This window comes from Dicentrarchus labrax, unplaced genomic scaffold, assembly GCF_905237075.1.
Source record: "Dicentrarchus labrax unplaced genomic scaffold, dlabrax2021, whole genome shotgun sequence".
Taxonomy (NCBI): Eukaryota; Metazoa; Chordata; class Actinopteri; family Moronidae; genus Dicentrarchus; species Dicentrarchus labrax.
The window spans coordinates 22,832,501-22,851,045 of record NW_026136721.1 but is presented as its reverse complement, the minus strand read 5'-3'; the positions used below and the strand labels follow the sequence as shown (position 1 = coordinate 22,851,045).

Genomic DNA, 18,545 nt, shown 5'->3' with positions numbered 1-18,545 from the left:
TGGTGGTGGTGTCCTCTGTGGTCTTCTCCTCGCTGGACTGCAGGAGGACGACACTCTCAGGGATCAAAGGAGGCTGCAGAGGGGCCGAGGGCGGTGCAAGGGCTTCTGGGACATCCTGACAGGAGCCCTGGTCAGTGTGAGGGGACTGGGTGGGTGGAGGGGTGATGTCAGCAGAGGGGTCTGCGTCAGAGGGGGCAGCAGCTTGGGACATGGTGATCTGGAAGAGAAGAGATCACTGATTTTAGTTAAGAAAGTGTGCATACACTACATAAACACAAACAACAATATAACAAACATTTAAACTTACAAGGTACAAACATATGTTTTAATTTGGGGAATGTAACTAACATCTATGTGTGATTGTGGTGTCTCATGATTACAGTATTTTGTGATGACTTTGGCATCATTTCACAACATCATCAACACTGTCGATCGACCTGCCACTTCTTTATTCCATTAATCATTTGCTCCATAAAAAATAAAAATAAATATTTACAAAATGTAGCTCAAACCAGAGAATTTTAGACCTTATTTTCTTAATAATTAACTTAAATGACCAAAATAGTTGGAACTTCACGTCTATCGACCAACTGAATAATCGACTCATCATTAGCTCTAATTTAAATATGTAAAATAATCACATGCTCAGACGGACACCTTCATATTAGCACAAAGTTCAGATCCTCAAGACATACAGATCAATAGATCAATACAAAGCAAACATTTCTCCTTATTTTAACAGCCAGGTGACCATCATTGCAACATTACTACCGATCACTTCACCACCACCGCCATACACTTCTCTCCTCATCTTTACTTCTAAAAATGTTGCACAAATTGTGTTTTTGTTAATGTGGTTTTATGAACTTCAGCATTACAGATTATTTACCAAAGAGTCAAAACATCAAATGTTTGAGGTCAAACTTTATGGTCGATACAGAACAGAAAACTGTTACAATCATTATTTTTTGCTTTGTATGAATGTTTATTGTATTTATATTTAGAGTAATAATACAGTAGGTATAATAGACAATAAAAATAAATGGTTTTCTAAAGGAAGTCATGCATAATTTCTGTAAAAGGTACATTTATTTTCCTTTGTTGCTATTTGTATCATATCTGAGGAAATAACCATCACAGATTAGCATTATTTGATAATTATGCTACAAAAATTTAAATTAAATGATTAACATTTACAGTTATGTTGCTCCTGACGCGTTCCTATTTTTATTATTTATTTTTTTTGCATGCTATGTTAAATTTTGAGGTCAGAACAGAATTCGTGTTAGAAGTTGTGCACATTAAAAAAGTTAAGCCAAAAACCTTGTTTAACGCTTCAAGGTTCAACACCACCCCCCAGTGGTCGGTCGCTGTACGTGCATCCACATCACTACTGTCATCCCAATGTTTTCAATCACTGTTAAGTTTTTTTAAGCCTGTTTCCTGGCAGCAAAATGTCATTTAGCACAATGTTATCTTCGATAAACGGTATGCAGCAGATGGTGAATAAACCGCTTCATAATATCAACATTTGTCCAGAATAAAAGACTACAGCCTGCCTAACAAGGCACAATGAGTATAAAACGCCAATATTTCCTTTTGATCTGAAGTATTAAGAATTTACATGTTGTACTTATTCCGTAAACTGTCTAAAGAGACTGTAGAAATCAAATTATAGCCTATAACAAACCACTAAAACTGGTTCAATCACAACAATCATTACAAAACATCAATATGCCTTATCTGCGTATTTATAAAAACATCGTCTGCTTCTTTAACACTGTTTAAACACATTATTACAGTGTGACAGCACACACAAGGATGTCAAGCAAGCACTCAACAAAGACCTCTGTTGTGTTTGAAATACGAATACAACACAATTAGGCTATTATTCGCAGCTTTATGATCCACTTAACGAGCGACACAAACACATTTTCAACATTGCAGCACATTCATGACACCGCCAGCTTCTGGTTTCTGTCGCAGATGTTTGTCTTGTCGGTTGTTGCAGGCAAAGGAAAGTTATAAAAGCTCAAAGACAGTTTTGTTTTAGTGAAAGTGACAGTGCAGCTCACCCGCCTGGTGTCAGCCAGCAGCTCTTCTTCCGCCCCGCCACGTCGGCAGGCCGGTAGGTGACTGCACCACGAAGAGTAACGACGGACAAGATCATTCACAGTCTCAAGAGTACACGTCGTCTGTGAGTCTAATCGCATAGACACAACATTAAAGTAAAAGCTGCTAACTACTAACAACTCAGCTTGGTAGTAAGCCACGGCACGCAGCAGCTAATTTAAGACACTGATTAACAGTGTTTTAAAACTGTCCTAATGTCTAATGATGACACGTATTCCCTGTTTGACAATTCATTTGTTGTAACTATGGAGATTCATCCTAGAATGGCTTCTCCAACATGCATTGTTTCTACAATTTTAATGACAAAAGTAAGGTGCGTGTGCATTAATATGTTTGGTTAAATCATGCAGCCAATCAATATGATAAGATATAATATAATTAAAGTCTGTCGGAACATTATTGCTGCGCCCGCTGTGCTAAACGAAGACTCAGGTGTACATGAGTGACTCATCTCGCTTTGTTACGTACTCATGCTTGATTAGGAAGTACAGTTAACTTGTTATGCGTCGTTGCGCTTTGACACTAAAAGCTCAACAACAATATTTTTTTGTATATATACCTTGAAACACAAACCAAAAACACTAAATATTCCGCCGATTATTAAACGTCTAATAGTCTGTTGTTGAGAAGTGATCTCGCGGCTCGTTGGTCTAGGGGTATGATTCTCGCTTAGGGTGCGAGAGGTCCCGGGTTCAAATCCCGGACGAGCCCACCTTGTGCTTTTTCTTGGATCATACAGCGATTGAATGATCATGTATAGGTCAAATAACTGCGTTATGATACGCAACTAGAATGCTACAGTGCTGTACGTACACACACACACACACAGAATAAGTCACTTCTCCCCTTTATACTGTGAATATACTGTTATATTGTTCTGCCTCTGTTTATGATTTATTTTCTTCTCTTGTTTATTTTGACCATTATGCTAACACAAAAGCAAATTCTTTGTATGTGAAAACCTACTTGGCAAAAAAACCCCACTTTTGATTCTAATTCTGATACACCTCACAATATTTAAATAATAATAATAATTCCAATATATTGATAGTTTTAAAATGACAACTCGTAACTCTATTTTGTTTTTGGTGTTGAAGGAATTTCTAGTTTATATACGATACTGCCTGCCTGTGTGACTATGTGCCTCTGTTGGTTCTTACATGTCAAGTGTGCTAAGAACATGAATCTTTAAATGTTATAATATGTATATTATCAGCTTTTATTAGCCCTTATAAGACAGGCCAAGACTCAAATATGAAGAGATTTTGCACTTTCAATAAGCTGAAGATGAAGCTGAAGTCAAGTCTTTTTTCTTGATAAATCACTTGAATGATTTAAAAACATCTACTAACACATAACACACAGCACTCCGTTCTGCAAATATTATCAATAAGTTTATTAAGTGGTATGAATATTCTGTTTTAAAATAAATGCAAAATCGCAGACAGACCTGTACAGTTATATGTTCACAGTTTAACATGTTCCCTTTGAATTGCCAACGTTTAGATTAAAAAGAGATAGGGTTTATTATAGACACAACTTTATAGAAATGTATAATATCCATTACTGAGAGAGTATCAAAATCATGCTTAATAAAAACCTTTAATTGCCCTTTCAGTCTAATAATCAATTATAAAATATATATATTACAACTTATATTTGCAGAGATACAAAAAACATTTACAAGCAAAGAATATCCAGGGGTAAATGCAGATCAGTTGAGCCGCTACATTCGGTGTGTGTGTGTGTGTGTGAGTCTGTGTGTGAATAAAAGAACCTGTTTCTGGCATTAAATGACAAACCAAGACACCTGTTAAATGTTTCAGATCAAACTGACCAGCAGGTCTATTACTGATGTGATTAAAAAAATGTTTGGCTTTGGGAATGTTTATATATATATATATATATAAATATATATAAAGTGCACATTGGAGACATGTACAAAGACGCGATAAACAAACTATTTTTTTCTCCAGAAGCTGTAAAAAGAGAAATTTGTGCTCTAAAATCCTGATAACATTTAAAAAAATTATGCTGTAGTAGAAGAATACTTTTTTACTTATGACTTCTGATTAGGAAAACTGATAAATGGCATTTTCTTTCAAATGACATATTCTGTAGGGAGGGCTAGAATAAAAACTCAACTGCTCCATATTAAAAAAAAAAAAAAAATTAAAGAGCAAATGTTCCTGCTTTGCACTTTCTATTTTTCCCATATAAAAAAGTGTCATACAATAAAAAAAGGCTACCATGGGGTCACATCATAAACCAAACAATAGTTCATATAGATATATAACTCGATATAAGACACAAGACCTTTCATTGCTTCTACCCTTAAACCAACCAAGTGGTGTCTTTTCCTCACTAACACAATAATGCCCCTGTGCAGCAACTTTCACATTTCTGATTGAAAACAAAAAAAAAAAAAAACACTTCACTCTGACAATGAACAAGACCCAGAGTCCCCCCATTTGTTTCAACCCAAATACCAAAAGCACACCAGACCGAGGCTGAGCTGCTTTTATTAAGTGCATGTTTTCTGCTGTGTGTGCCGTGTGCAGGTATGTACAAGAGAAAAGCGAGCATTAGCTACCTGTTGTTGTTGTTGTTGTTGTTTAGTTTTTTTATTTAAAAAGTCACTTCATGATATAAGCTTGTAGAGGCAGATGAGGTGTGTGGTGGTTTAATGTGGCGGGTCCATAAAGGAGGAGTTAGCTTTAGCGTTACGTCACAGGAAGAAAGCTGAAGTATGTATGACACGATGCACAGTAGGTGTGATATGATACATTCTGGAAAGTTTCACATTATATTGGCCTAGCTAGTAAATAACTTGTGTGTGTTTAAGTCCACAATCTTTACTTGAATGCATGCAGAGAAATTAGAACTGATGTTGCAAAAAAAAAAGAAGTTTAAGTTTAAGCATGCCGTGTACAGAGTCTGTGGCTTAAACTGAGCGGCTGTTGATGCTTTTTGGTTCTGCAGTCACAAGAGGGTGCTGCTCTCAGGCCCGCTGAGATGTTGCAGCCTCCCCAACCTCCCTCTCAGAGTCCAATGTGTAAGGCCAGCTCTTTAAACAGCACCCCCCCCCCCCGCCCCTCAAGTCAAAGTGGTACAGTCCGACATTGAAACTAGCACAGAGTTTCTTTCAAGTTGCCTGGTAGAGGGTTTCACACCAGGAGGTGGCGTTTCTTGTGCAAAGCCAGGTGGTCGGAACGGGAGAAGCTGCGTTCACAGTCGGGGCACTGGAACGGTTTGACTCCTGTGTGCTTGCGGAAGTGTCTCGTCAGCTCGTCTGAACGGGCAAACTTCCATGTGCAGCCTTCCCACATGCACTTGTAGGGTTTCTCACCTACACACAGAGAGAACAAATAGGTCAATAAAAAAGGCTTTCAAAAGGTTGCACAGATCGGTAAAGCAGAGCTCGTGTGTGAATCAGGACTCTTACCTGTATGTGTCCTGCGGTGTGCTTTGAGGTGGGAGCTCTTGGTGTACACTTTGTTGCAGCCGGAGAAGTCGCATCTGTGAATTCGCCGCTTTTTCAGCGTGTCAGGAGATTCGGCTGGGAGAGGATGCTGTGTGCCCGGACTGACTATTACTGATGGGTTGTTACCCCTAGAAGAGACCAAAAGAGGAGATTATGATGTTAGAGTTCATTGCTGCTTTATTTGACCAGCAGAGGGCGCTGGTGTCACAGTAACAACCACACCCCCTACATAATGTTGAAATGTAAATGCAAAATCCGGTTGCAGCTATTCTCCCAGTGCAACAACAACTTCCACCAGTAAGGAAGTTGAAAAACACCTCCTGCCTTTTCCAGTCCACCACGCCTTTGCTTTGCCCTGTCTCTCTAACCTCTCTCATGTTTTCATTTATCCATTCAACAAATTCATTCACTGCAATCTGATGCAAATCTTCCGTGCAATGCTGAAAATAAAGAGCTCTGGAAGTCTAAAAACTTTGTGAAAAAGTAGATGCAACTTTACCAAAATCTTTCCAGTCTCAATCTCAGACCAAATTTCACTGAGCCGGAGCAGATTGGGTTTCTAACAGTCCGCACCCTGTGTGTGGTGTGTGTGTGTGTGTGTGTGTGTGTGTGTGTGTGTGTGTGTGTGTGTGTGTGTGTGTGTGTGTGTGTGTGTGTTATTATAGCATTTAAGTCCATCAAACGATAATAGAATACAAAAAAATTGAGGAGAACAGAGCGGAAAAGTGACATTTTCAAGTGTTTTACAGTCAACAAAAGAAAACACAAAGGAGTTGTCTTTCTGCAATATCATTAAAGAGTGTGTGTGTGTGTGTGTGTGTGTGTGTGTGTGTGTGTGTGTGTGAGAGTGCGTGTGTGTGTGTCTAAGTGGCAGTTGAGAGCAGGTGTCGAGTGTTGAAATATGAATCCCTCACGATCAGTTCTGCGTAAAGGAATGCGCAGAAAATCCCCCGCCACACAAACACACACACACACACACACACACACACACACACACACACACACACACACACACACACACACCCCATTATTATAACATACAGAGCAAACTTGACCTATTTCCCGTATAGGACACATACAGTATATTTAATGAGTGAGCTGAGAGGAAAGGTGATGACAGATACAGACGCGCCCACTTTTTTCCACGGCAACGGCGGCTTGTGATGACATGATACCCTGATAACTATAGAGGATGAGGATGGGGTGGGGGTGGGGGGGTTCAATATGTACCGAGAGAACAACAACATCCAAGACTACAAGAGGTATCACTGCAATTATTTCCATTTTAAAGCCGTTACATAGAAGAACCACTCTTACAAAACAGATGACGATGGGAAGTGAGGAGGAACAGGGAGGGAAGAGGGGAAAGGGGGCGGCAAGATGGGAGTGGGAGATGCTGGACAATGAGCTTTAAAAAAATACAGGAAGTGCTGAGCGAGGAAAGAAAGGAGAGATTGGAAGGAAGGAGGAAGAGGAATATGGAGGAGTTGACAAACTCAAGACGGCTGATATGAACCTGTGTGGGTTGATAAAAAGATGCCGGAAGAGGCTGTAATGAGAGGTGTTGCTGATGGACGAGACAGGAAACGACAGAATAAAAGACGCCAAGGTGATAAGAAGGAATCTGTCACACCCCACGCACTGTTCAGTTAGTATGTTTATATATCTTTCATTACAGGTGTTGTGTTACTGGTTCTGTGTGATCTCTGTAAACTCCAAACTTGAGTGTCTTTTTTAGCAGTTTTTAGTAAACATCCGCTCACCCACTGCCAGAGGTGGGACCAGGTCATTGTTTTTCAAGTCTCACGTCAAGACACGCAAGTCCCTAGTCCTGAACTGTGAGTTTCAAGTCCTAAAATTGATAATGTGCTCTTCACCAAATGCCACTTAACAAGTAAGTAATATATTAAAGAGACTATATTATGCTCTTTTTCTTTATATAGGCTACTTTTATGTGGGTGGTCCTCTAGAAAAGCATCAGAACATCTCTATTGGAGAAGCTGTTGCCATCTTTGCATACTTTCCCAGAGTTTTTTTTTAGCACAGTTAAAAGACAAGGAGACAGAAAGGAGTTGACAGGAAATGTATGCCATTATATTTGTGTCTATTACTGAGCATAAGATGAGACATTTCGACCACATACACTTCCCTTGTGACAAATAACAGCCAATTAGAAATTACCTGCTACTGAAGTTGTGGTACAACATTTGTGGTTTGCATGCAACAAAATATAATGTATGGGCTGTTCTGTGCGATAATTGTCCCATTACGCGCTCATGATTGAGACACTAATACAACTCAACTGAAAAGAATGGAGATAGATGGGGAATAAACATACAACCAAGGTCCCCGGTTGGACTTTAACTGGAGATGCAGGGATTAAGGATTCAAGTTGCATGAAAAGTTCAACTTTGAAACTGCCAGAGTTTTAGACACAAAAGACGCACAGTTCTCTGTTACAATGATTGTACTGTGTTTGCTGGATGAGCATCACCTGTTTTTTTTTCTATCCGTGTCACAATCAGTCGGTCTTGTGCTTTACGTGTTGTTTTGTTGTCTGAATAAATCTTGGTCAACTGAATATTGATTGCTCTGCAGGCATTAAAGCACTTTTTATTGGTTATTGTTCCTGTCCCTGACCACTGCACTGAGGTTTCAAAAAGAGGGGGTTGCTTCAATATCAGTACCAGTAAATCATACCAGTCCCACTATCAAAAAACTTCCAAACGATACCCAGCCCTAGTCTTGGGACTCCACCTGAGTTTTGAAAAAATTCACAACAGGAACAGATATGGATCCGGTCGAAAACAAGCCTCTGAACTCCACTTCCATATAAGGTTAAAGGAGAAGTGCTGCAGCGGACAGTGAAACTAATGAAACATTTTCTGCTTCTTTCAAAAATTTGTATGAGTGTGTCAGTGTGTCACTCACCCGTATTCGTGCGGTATCCTGATGACTGATGATGTCATCTCGTGGCTGCTGTGGAGGTCATGAGTGAGCTCAGGACGTGGCTCTGTTTTGATTGGCTTGTGTAGATCGTGGGCGTCGCCTTGCAGCTCCAGGGGTTTCGTAGAGTGAACTGGGTAGAAATTAAATAATCCGCTGGTCAGTATGGTCATTGCTGGGTCAAGGTCAGGATCTTTTCACAGTGACATGTTGTTAATATGTTAAGAAATAAATCTGCAATAATAATCTATATTATTAGATGTAATATTAGTATGTAAACTCATAGTCTTGTTTCTAAATAAATACCCTTTCTCTTAATTATTTTTCTCTCATTTTGCATTCCACATTTTTACGGCAGAATATTTCTTTATTTTAACCCTAAATACTAGTGTTTGTTTTGGTTGTTTGGTTTTTATGCTATTATTTTAGTCCTTGTACAGACAGGCAATACAAAGAGACACTATGATTAAAATGTGTCTGTCAGTTATGTATTTTGTTATTCTCTCTGTAAGTGTGTATTAAATTTAGGAGATTAAGAGATTGGGAACTCTGTGAATGTCAGTGACCTCCATCTGACCACAGAAAGCAGAACAACAAAAAAACATGGGTTCCCTAAGAAACAAATGAAAAAAATGAAAATCACTTCCTCATTTTGTTTTTTTGCTCACAAAATCTGGAGAAAACAGTATTGTGTATTTTAAGAAACTGAATGGGTATTTCCCTATTTGAGGAAAAAGTAATGCAGCACTTTCCCTTGCACACTGTTATGATCCTCTCACTGCTTCCGTTTTAAAAAAAATGCTCTTCTGCAACACACGTTACTAAAGCACCACTCAATTCAAACAATAAATTAGGCTTCACCTGTCTCGTACTCCCTGCTTCGATGATGGTCGTCGTCACTGGCGACAGGTGGGCTCAACATTATCTGCTGATGCAGGTGGAGAGGCGAGGGGTAGAGGACAGGCACCATGACCGGTCCGATGAGAGGACCCACCATCGTGGAATAAGGAAGTGAGGGAGTTGGTGGCGGGAGAGCGTGGGAGGGCGAGGAGTGCAGCTGGGAGTGTGGTGGGGAGCAGCGCGGGGAGGCACGACTCGCTGAGCTGTAGGGGGAAGGCGGGGAGCTGCGTGAGGAAGCCGGGGAGGAGGCGGAGGAGCAGGGAGGGGAGGAGGAAGAAGAGGTGGAGGAGGAACGCTTGCTGACTGACAGGTCCACGGGCTCCAGCTGGGTGTGTGTGGGGTTGCTCGTGGTGTGGGACTGGGTGAAGGCGTGCATGTGCGTGGGGTGGTAGAGGTGGGTGGGATGGGAGAAGATCAATCCGTATGACTCGGGGGTTTTCATTAACGAAGAAAAGAATGACTGCAAGAGAGAAAGAAAGGATGCAGGAGGGGGGGAAGCAGTGAAGGGGGACAAAAGAGCAGAGAGTTAAAAATTTCCGTTCTGCATTGAATAACAGGGAAAACACGTTTCTGCCACACAAACAACTACAGCCAGCCAAAAAATGTTAACCCAGTTCTGTTTGGGAGCGGATAACTGTTATGTCTCAGAGTACAGTGTGTGTGTGTGTTCATTAGCTTGCTGCCTGGCAGTATTTGTACCCATTGTATGCAAATGTCCACTGTACAGCAGCCTGTTTGTCCAGGAAGAGCAGGAATGTGGGAACCAGTCTGTCTAGACACGTAGCAGTGTAGGTGTGTGTGTGCGTGTGCATGCAGGTCAGAGTTACTGTATGGCACCAAAAACATGTTCAGGCATGATGGGAGCACACAAACACACACAACCCCCAAAAGCTACATTTACACAAACATGTGTCTTACCATGTCTGTCTTCAGAGGGTAATCATACATCAGCATGGCTGCACAGGGCAGGCTCCTACAAAATAAAACATATACATACAGCCATCAGTACACATAGTCACAACTCAAGAGTCATTTCAGTGATCCAGAACCAGTGGTGGAAGAAGTACTCAGATACTTTACTTAAATAATACAACAATCTGAGCTATTATACGATGATTAATGGAGAAAAAAAAGTTCTCCTACATCAATTTTGACTCATCTTTCAGACTTTTCTCCAACGTTTGCGAAAATATTGGAGAGTTTTACCTCTTAAGGCCTTAAAAGGGATTGTTTAAAAGAAGGGGAAATCTCTCATAGACGCCTGAAACATGACAACAGACCTCAACACTGATCTTCTGTAGGTGGTCAAAGGCCAAAACGTTTGGGAACCACTGGTTAAATCTTTAATAATGTGATGTATTCTCTCTTATCTTATTTTCTATTTAAAATATGAATATTAATTTAAAATGGAAGTACCCCACAAGTATGGTAATTGAGTAAATGCAATTAGTTACATTTCACCACTATCATTTGTCTTGGTTTTTTTTTATATTTTACTGTTAAAATACTGTAACTAATGAATAAAATAGTATTTTTTTAAAGACAGAAGAAAAAGAAATAAAAAGTAAAACTGCTTGACAGATGTTAAAGTGATGTGTACACACACACACACACACACACACACGAGATGTAAATCACAGAGGGAAAGGCTAGACGACAGTTTGTAGTTAAGTATGGTGCCTGAAAAGTGTCTGAAGTCTGAGTGTCAGCTCTCTCAACCTCACTTCCAGTAAATCACATCAGACAATAGCCATACATAATTCTTCTGTCACATTGTACACATTTTCTCCTCACATCCACCAAAAGCTACACATTTTATGTGAGTTTGTCAAGTGTGTGGGTGTTGTCTCCAGCCGCTCAGACAAAGCTACAGACAACTTTACAATGAGTAAATGAGAGTCATGAGACTTCAAGACAGTTACAGGTGATACACCTAAAAATTGTCCAGTGTCAGAGACGAGACAGTGATTTCTACACACACACACACACACACACACACACCTGAGGCCTGCTGAGTGTTTGGATCAAAAGCGTGTGAGGTTTCAAAGGTGGTTCCAGTTACCTTGGCTTTGAATGGCCAGGTGCAGCTGCGATGACTCTGTGTTTGTGCCTAAACGAGTGTGTTTATGAGCGTGGTTGTGTGTGTGTTCACTGGAGCATTAAAGCAACATGACCTGTCAAAGAATGTACCCTGAGGGAGTCTGTGTGTGTGTGACCTGATTAAAGTCCACAGTCTGGAGACAAGTTAGCCTTTAATTATTAACAAATGGGCAAGTACACAGGCCGTCGCACCCTAGCACACACACACACACAGAGAATCCAGATTGGGTGCAGACCAATAGGAGAGCAGGATGCTTGCTTGCTGGGTCAGGAAGGGTGTGAACATGACGACTGAAGCCTCGCCCTTCGCCCAGCTCCAGAGAAACAAAGAGACTGTCAGGTAGGAACTGTGTGTGTGTGTGTGTGTGTGTGTGTGTGTGTGTGTGCATGCGTATGTCTTTGAGGGTGTGTTTTCTAATCCGGGTTTGTATTGTACTGTAGTTCAACTAGAGGTCAAGCAGTTGTTCTATTGTGAATCACACACACACACACACACACACACACACACACACACACACACACACACACACACACACACACACACACACACACACACACACACACACACACACACACACACACACACACACGATAATAAAAAGCAGGTATGAAGCACAAACACATCGATCACGAATCAGGAAAAGGACAAAAGAAGCGACTTCTCAGCTTGAATGTGCACAGCGCGCAGGTATTTTCCCTACAGATACACAGAATTCAAAATGTCCAAAAGACTGCTTTGAATAATCAGTCCCTATTGTGGAAGTCCCCACACCTTGCGTCTATCCATTTAAATAATTCCCCTCCGCTACTGAAATTGAAAGAGTAGGACACATCGCTACTAGTAACGACTACTATCAATTTATCTGAAACTGTTTTTTTCCCCCAAGTGTACAAAATGTTTGTTAGATTGTTAAAAAATATATCTACCACAAGTTCCCACAGTCTAAGATGACATCTTCAAATACTTGCTTTGTCTGACACAAAGATATTAGGTAACACTGTACTTAACTCCCCCTATAAAGAATTTATAAGATGTAGTATATATATATATATATATATATATAGTACATTTATTAAAAGATTTATACCACATTGTAATGTAGCTATAAAAATATTTAATTATTTAAGTATATTTGTTGCCCCCTATAACCCCTCCTGTTGGCAACAATAAGTGGATGCCAGTATAAACATATAATGTCTGACAATATAGTTAAAACATAGTTGTAATAATTAAATATAAACCATTTATTAAATGTTCATATACTTCTCATAAATATATGGCGGACTTTAAGCGTAACTAGATATTAAGTTTACAAATGTTTTATGTTTTGACAAACAAAAAAAACATCCATCAAACACAAAAATTTATTTGTGGACTCAGACGTGAGTGACTTGAGGCCTCCTTTAAATGCAAATGATCTTGTCACTGGAGGGCTGGGTGCAGTTACATGTGTACCTGTGAACACAGGAGGCATGTGTACATGTTCACCCACTACGAAAAGGTCATAATTAGCTTTTAGAGAACAGGTTATCTGAGGGCAATCTCGCACAAAAAAGTGCAACAATCCCCTGCAGCACTCAAAGTACGTTCAAGTCCTCGAAAGAAGACACGTCGTCACGGGAACATACCATTCCTCTCCTGCTCACCTGTCATGAAATAGTGACACTTCACATGAGGGTGAAGTTGATTTACCATATGTAATACTTGCAGTTTAGTGGGCTAAATAGTCCCGTCAATGGTTTGAGTAAACACGGGGTAATTTGGGAGACAGTGACAGACAGAGATCTGGGTTGTATGGTAGCAGTAGCAGCAGCAGCAGCAGCAGCAGCAGATAATTAATGTTGTTGGCTTTAATCTGCATGGAGGTGTAAGCCAGGTGGTTTGTGTTTACGACAGGGGGAAATGAAGAGAGGAGGGTTATCAGGCAACATGTGACAGCAGGATGGCAAGTGGGGAGACCGTCCTTGTGAAAAAGACAAACTTTCCCCTCGGGGTGTGTCATAAAAGGATAAATACAATGAGACACAGAAAGTTTAGACAATCGCAGGAAAATAAATTCAATTTAGCTGCATAGCATCTTCCTCAGTACACCTCCACAAACCCTGAGACCTCAGGAGAGAAAAGACAACCTGCAGCTGGAGCTTGTTGATTTGTGTATCATGAATCAGAATTGTATTTTCAGCTGCAACGATTCATCGATTAGACAGGAACTCAATCAGCAGCAGCTATTTTGATAACTGAAGCAAAAAAATACCAAACATTCCCCAGTTTGAGCTTCTGAGTTGTAAGGATTTGCAGATTTATTTGTTTTACATTTCGGAAAATGTTTCAATGTTTCATTAATTAATCCAGAAAATTATCTACAGATTGATTAATCATTTAAAAAAAACATTAGTTGCAGCCATAGGTGCACTGGTCTTCTGACTGTTTTGTAACTGATGTCAAACTGAACCTAAACACCAACCAGAAATCAGACAGCTGTTGCACCTTTGATTCATCAGAGCATCTCCAGGTACTGTAGATCCCTCAGATGTTACAAGGACACACACACACATAGTGTTAAAGTCAAGGAACCAGTGTGTACTGCACCTTTTTGGTAAATAAGAAGTCCTACCTGGGTTGTTGAGGAGTATTTTCTCCCTGTGCGCTCTACATGTGGGTGTGTGTTTGTGCATGTCGAGTGTGGTCTGCAAATATTGTCCTTCTATGTCAGTGGAGCTACTGTGTACTCAACCCCAACCCACTCAGCAAACACGTCCTACACCTCTCTCTCTCTCTCTCTCTCCACCCTTACCCTTCTTCTACACCTCTTCTTCACCCACTCCTCAGCAATCACTCACGTCTTTACTACTGTATTTATCTGAACCACACGCCACCCCGCACTCTTTCTCTCCCTCTCTATGAATGATATAAAACAACATGACTGAAGGGGAAAATATTGTGGCTTGGAGTCCCTGGCTACCGACTCAACCACATACACACACGTACTTATACACACTCACAGCCGCACACCAAGTTTCTGCTAGCTCAACAGAATACACACACTAAATCACTAAAAGGACTACATTATTACAGACACGCACACATGTTCAAACACACACAGACACAAACGGGGCTGCACACACACACACACACACCCTCTAATGGCAACAGGCTGGAGATGATGAGATCACCAGAGAGACCAGAAACCTCCAGACAACAGCTTTGTCCAAGAACACGCCGCAACACACACACACACACACACACACACACACACACACACACACACACACACACACACACACACACACACACACACACACACACACACACACACTTAGAGCTTTCAGTTCTGCTTCTGACTCTTTTGCCTTTCTCAACCACCTCTTTTACCTTCTCACCTAACATTAGTCCTGTGCTGTCTTACACCTGACTGTCATTTTAAACACAAATCATCTTAAACAGCAACATCAATTCTCTTAAATACTCTTCATCGCTTGCAGTGTAGAATTTAAACCGTGGCTCGACTCACACCTTGTTGCCTATTTAAACCCCTCAGGGGAGGCACTGATTATTCTTAATTTACAATCCCAATTATGTGACTCATCAAGCTAATATTCCAGCGTTTAACTTTTCCTTTTTCTGAGCTCATGTCCAGTCTCATTGCTCCACATTTCTGTTGCCCTCGAATTTAACCCCCATTGTACCTCCCAGCTCCCTAATTTCGACCCCTTACGCCCCTTTTCACATCCAGACTCCCCTAATGATGCCTCATATGCACTGACTTTGACTCCTCTCACTTTAAGGCCCCTGCTGAAGCCCCCTATCCTATTATTTTGGCTTCCTATTCCCTCATCTGAGCTGCCTGGCCCACTCCTCCCATCGTTCTTCTCCCCCAAACACATACACAGGCATGTAGCCCCTCTCCGCTCCTCTCCAGCAGACTGTGGGGCTGCAGGCCCGCAGACCTCGGGGGGGAAGCCAGAGGGGGCCGTCAGCAGGGGAGAGGAAACAGGATCCATCATCACACACACGCAAACACAGACACATTTGACACACACATTTAAAGACACACTGGAGTTGACATAAGGCTCAGAGACAGACAAAGACACTCACACACACACACACACGTGCACACACCTCGAGCTGTACTTGTCAAAGAAAGCAAAGTTTTGAGGTTTTCCAGACAACTGAGGACAGAGGGAGAACAAGAGACGCTGCCAGGGAGAGAGAGAGAGAGAGAGAGAGAGAGAGAGAGAGAGAGAGAGAGAAGCGGAAGCCCTCAGAGTTTAGTCTGACTGTTATTATTTCCACACTGCGTGATGGGTCGGGGGGTGTAAAGAAGAGGAGGAGGAGGAGGAGGAGGAGGAGGAGAGTGAAGCCAAATGGGGGGTGCTGCTGCAGGGGGCCTGCGGTTTCCTGTCTGACCCCCCCCACATGCACACACACACACTGCACCTCCCTACCCGAAGAATGAGAGGAGAGAGGGGGGAATAGAAGGAGAGAAAGGGCAAAGAAAACAGCCGCTCTGACCAAACTATGTCAAAATGGAAGTGGAAAGAACAAGGCAGAGACAGAAACAGGGAAGAAAACGAAGTGGGTTTCAACCAAAATATGACAAAACTTCAATGAACCTCAAACATGGGGAGGGGGCTGGTGGTAAGAAAAGAGCTCACAGTGGCTCAATCCAGTGGTTTAAAAGCGGTAACAGAGTGTGTGTGTGTGCGCTTTTACATGACTGTGTGTGTGTGCGTGTGTGTGTGTGTGTGTGTGTGTGTGTGTGTGTGTGTGTGCTGGCACGCATGTGAAGTTGTGTAACGAGTTACAGCTTTTTACGTTTATGGCTGTCTGTGGACCACAGTGTCCTTATTCCCTTAACTTCTAATGGAGAGTCACCAACTCTTCAGCATCCAGGAGTTTAATGTTTAGCCCTAATGTTCCCTGGGACATGCCCTTTGAGCAGTGTGTGTGTGTGTGTGTGTGTGTGTGTGTGTGTGTGTGTGTGTGTGTGTGTGTGTGTGTGTGTATGTGTACACACACTCCTGCGCATTTTGTTCCACCAGATAACATCAGCATGTTGATTCAGGGAAAAAAAAAGGCATAGGGGTGGGGTATTTGGGGGCGTGTGTGTGTCCATAAGTGTGTGTCAGCTCTAATGAGAGACAAATAATTAAGAAATAAATTAAAAAGAGAGGTCTACTCATCCGTTTTCCTCTTCTTTTTTACTTCTTTTTTTAAGTAAGACAAAGAGGCAGAGAGAGAGAGAGAGAGAGAGAGAGAGAGAGGTCGCCCTCATTCCACCCGTCCAACCCCCCACATCCACATCCCTCTCTCCTCCCTTCTTTCTCCCTCTTTCTCTCTCACTCCAGGCTCTAAACAGGATAAGGGCTTCATATGCCAAGTGGAATGTGTGACGCAAGCCTCAGCCTTGAAACAAAGCACAGGAAACAGGGAGAGACAGAGACGGAGAAAACACACAGAGAAAGAGATGTGTGTTGTAAAGGATGTAGTGAAACGAGAGGACAAAGAAGTTCAGGTGCGACTGAATGTATGAATCTTTCGCTCTCTCTAACACACACACACACACACACACACACACACACACACACACAAACACACCTGCCATATGTATGTAACACTGCACTCTCAGCTCTGACACCACACTGCAATATGGAGGGTCATCTCTCAGTCTCACACACTGATCATGCACCGGATTCAGCCTTTACTGACCTGTCAATACGATCTACAGCCGAAGCAATCAATCAACTCATGTCAATGATTTGAATGACAGAAAATCAGCAACAATTCTGATAATTAATTAAATGTTTAAGTTGTTTAATCAAACAAAAATGAAAATGTGCTCAATTTAATTGTGGTTTTTCTTATTTTAAACTGATTATTTTTAGATTTTGGACAAAATAAGGCACTTTTTTTTTTTTTTTTTACAGTTTTCTTGGCATTTAACAAAGTCTCTCTTCTGAGTCCTAACACATCACACACATTTTAATATGCGTATTAATCTCTATATCAAAACCATCTTAATCCAGATTAAAAATCACATCTATTGTTAAATGTCATTAAAGAAAAAGAGAGGAACTAACTACACAGAGGGAGACACATAAGAAGGTCCCTCTTTCTCAAGCCTGTACTTCACCACTTATTTTATTTTAATATCATTTAACTCTGTTCTATAAAAGGCTCTAAAGGCTATAATTACCATTGGATCTGCTGCCCTACTGTGGGGTTACATCAGTTATCAGCCAGCGTTGAGATCATTAGTCATCAGACCAATAAATACATTTTGTACTTTCCTTTAATTTAACAACGTGAAATATGCAAAAATATTGATTTAACAAACAAAATCAAGAAACTACCATAAAAAACCACCTTGAAGTAATTAACTAATTAGTCTAATTCATCAGACAGCAGCTTGATCTCATTCTAAAAACCCCACAACCCTGAATTTATGGACTTCTTCCCTTTCCCATAATAGAGTTTGCTTTAACACATAACACTACGACCACATCCAACCTTTTTTTCTTATAAAAAAAAGACCCCGCAGCAATTACAGGCTTTACCACAGCACATCCGATAGGAAATAAGATCAGTGTGCCGGGGTCACCGTATCAAACACACTGTGTAAAGTCCCACGACTCGGAGCAAGACAAGACTTACTTGACTCAGATGGAGGAATACGCAGTCTATTCCTGGATGGGGAGTCGGTATAGTTTCACAGCTGCCTTGCTGAACGGCAAAAAAAAAGGCTCCCTTTCGGTGAGAAACTCAGTGAGGCAACTCCGCAGAAAAAGTGACGCAGGCGACGCTCAGCTCTCCGTTGTGTCACTGACATCAGGCTCAGAAAACAAGACTGTCCACTGATCGATGGCTCCACAAAACTTCCCTAAGTTACGAAAGTCTCTCTCTCTCTCTCTCTCTCTCTCTCTCTCTCTCTCTCTCTCTCTCTCTCTCTCTCTCTCTCTCTCTCTCTCTCTCTCTCTGTGC

The 18,545-nt window shown here is 41.3% G+C and overlaps 2 protein-coding genes and 1 non-coding gene across 6 annotated transcripts in view; 1 reads left to right on the top strand and 2 right to left on the bottom strand.

Moving 5' to 3' along the window:
• fam114a1 (family with sequence similarity 114 member A1) overlaps window positions 1-2,228 on the bottom strand; it is a 13,353-nt gene extending 11,125 nt beyond the window's left edge. For 2 of the 3 annotated variants that reach the window (XM_051386206.1, XM_051386207.1), the window contains exons 1-2: window positions 2,076-2,228; window positions 1-217 (exon numbers count right to left, since the gene is read on the bottom strand). The exon at window positions 1-217 is cut by the window's left edge and continues 116 nt beyond it. In XM_051386206.1, coding sequence (XP_051242166.1) covers window positions 1-217; window positions 2,076-2,213 — 355 coding nt within the window. In that variant the 5' untranslated portion in view covers window positions 2,214-2,228. The remainder of the gene's footprint in view (window positions 218-2,075) is intronic. The other variant, XM_051386208.1, reaches the window with a different exon arrangement.
• A 544-nt stretch (window positions 2,229-2,772) lies between these two features.
• trnap-agg (transfer RNA proline (anticodon AGG)) lies at window positions 2,773-2,844 on the top strand. Its single transcript has one exon. It is a non-coding gene; the product is annotated as a tRNA-Pro (tRNA).
• A 661-nt stretch (window positions 2,845-3,505) lies between these two features.
• On the bottom strand, window positions 3,506-18,545 carry klf3 (Kruppel-like factor 3 (basic)). Of its 2 annotated transcripts, none has more exons than XM_051386209.1 (6): window positions 18,219-18,545; window positions 10,382-10,436; window positions 9,425-9,923; window positions 8,549-8,696; window positions 5,579-5,745; window positions 3,506-5,482 (listed from the first exon to the last, which is right to left on the bottom strand). In XM_051386209.1, exons 2-6 carry the CDS (start codon window positions 10,415-10,417, stop codon window positions 5,301-5,303), a joined length of 1,032 nt encoding a protein of 343 aa, XP_051242169.1. In that variant the 5' UTR covers window positions 10,418-10,436; window positions 18,219-18,545; the 3' UTR covers window positions 3,506-5,300. The 2 variants fall into 2 exon arrangements, with proteins under 2 accessions (XP_051242169.1, XP_051242170.1); XM_051386210.1 differs by lacking the exon at window positions 18,219-18,545 and adding an exon at window positions 14,179-14,761.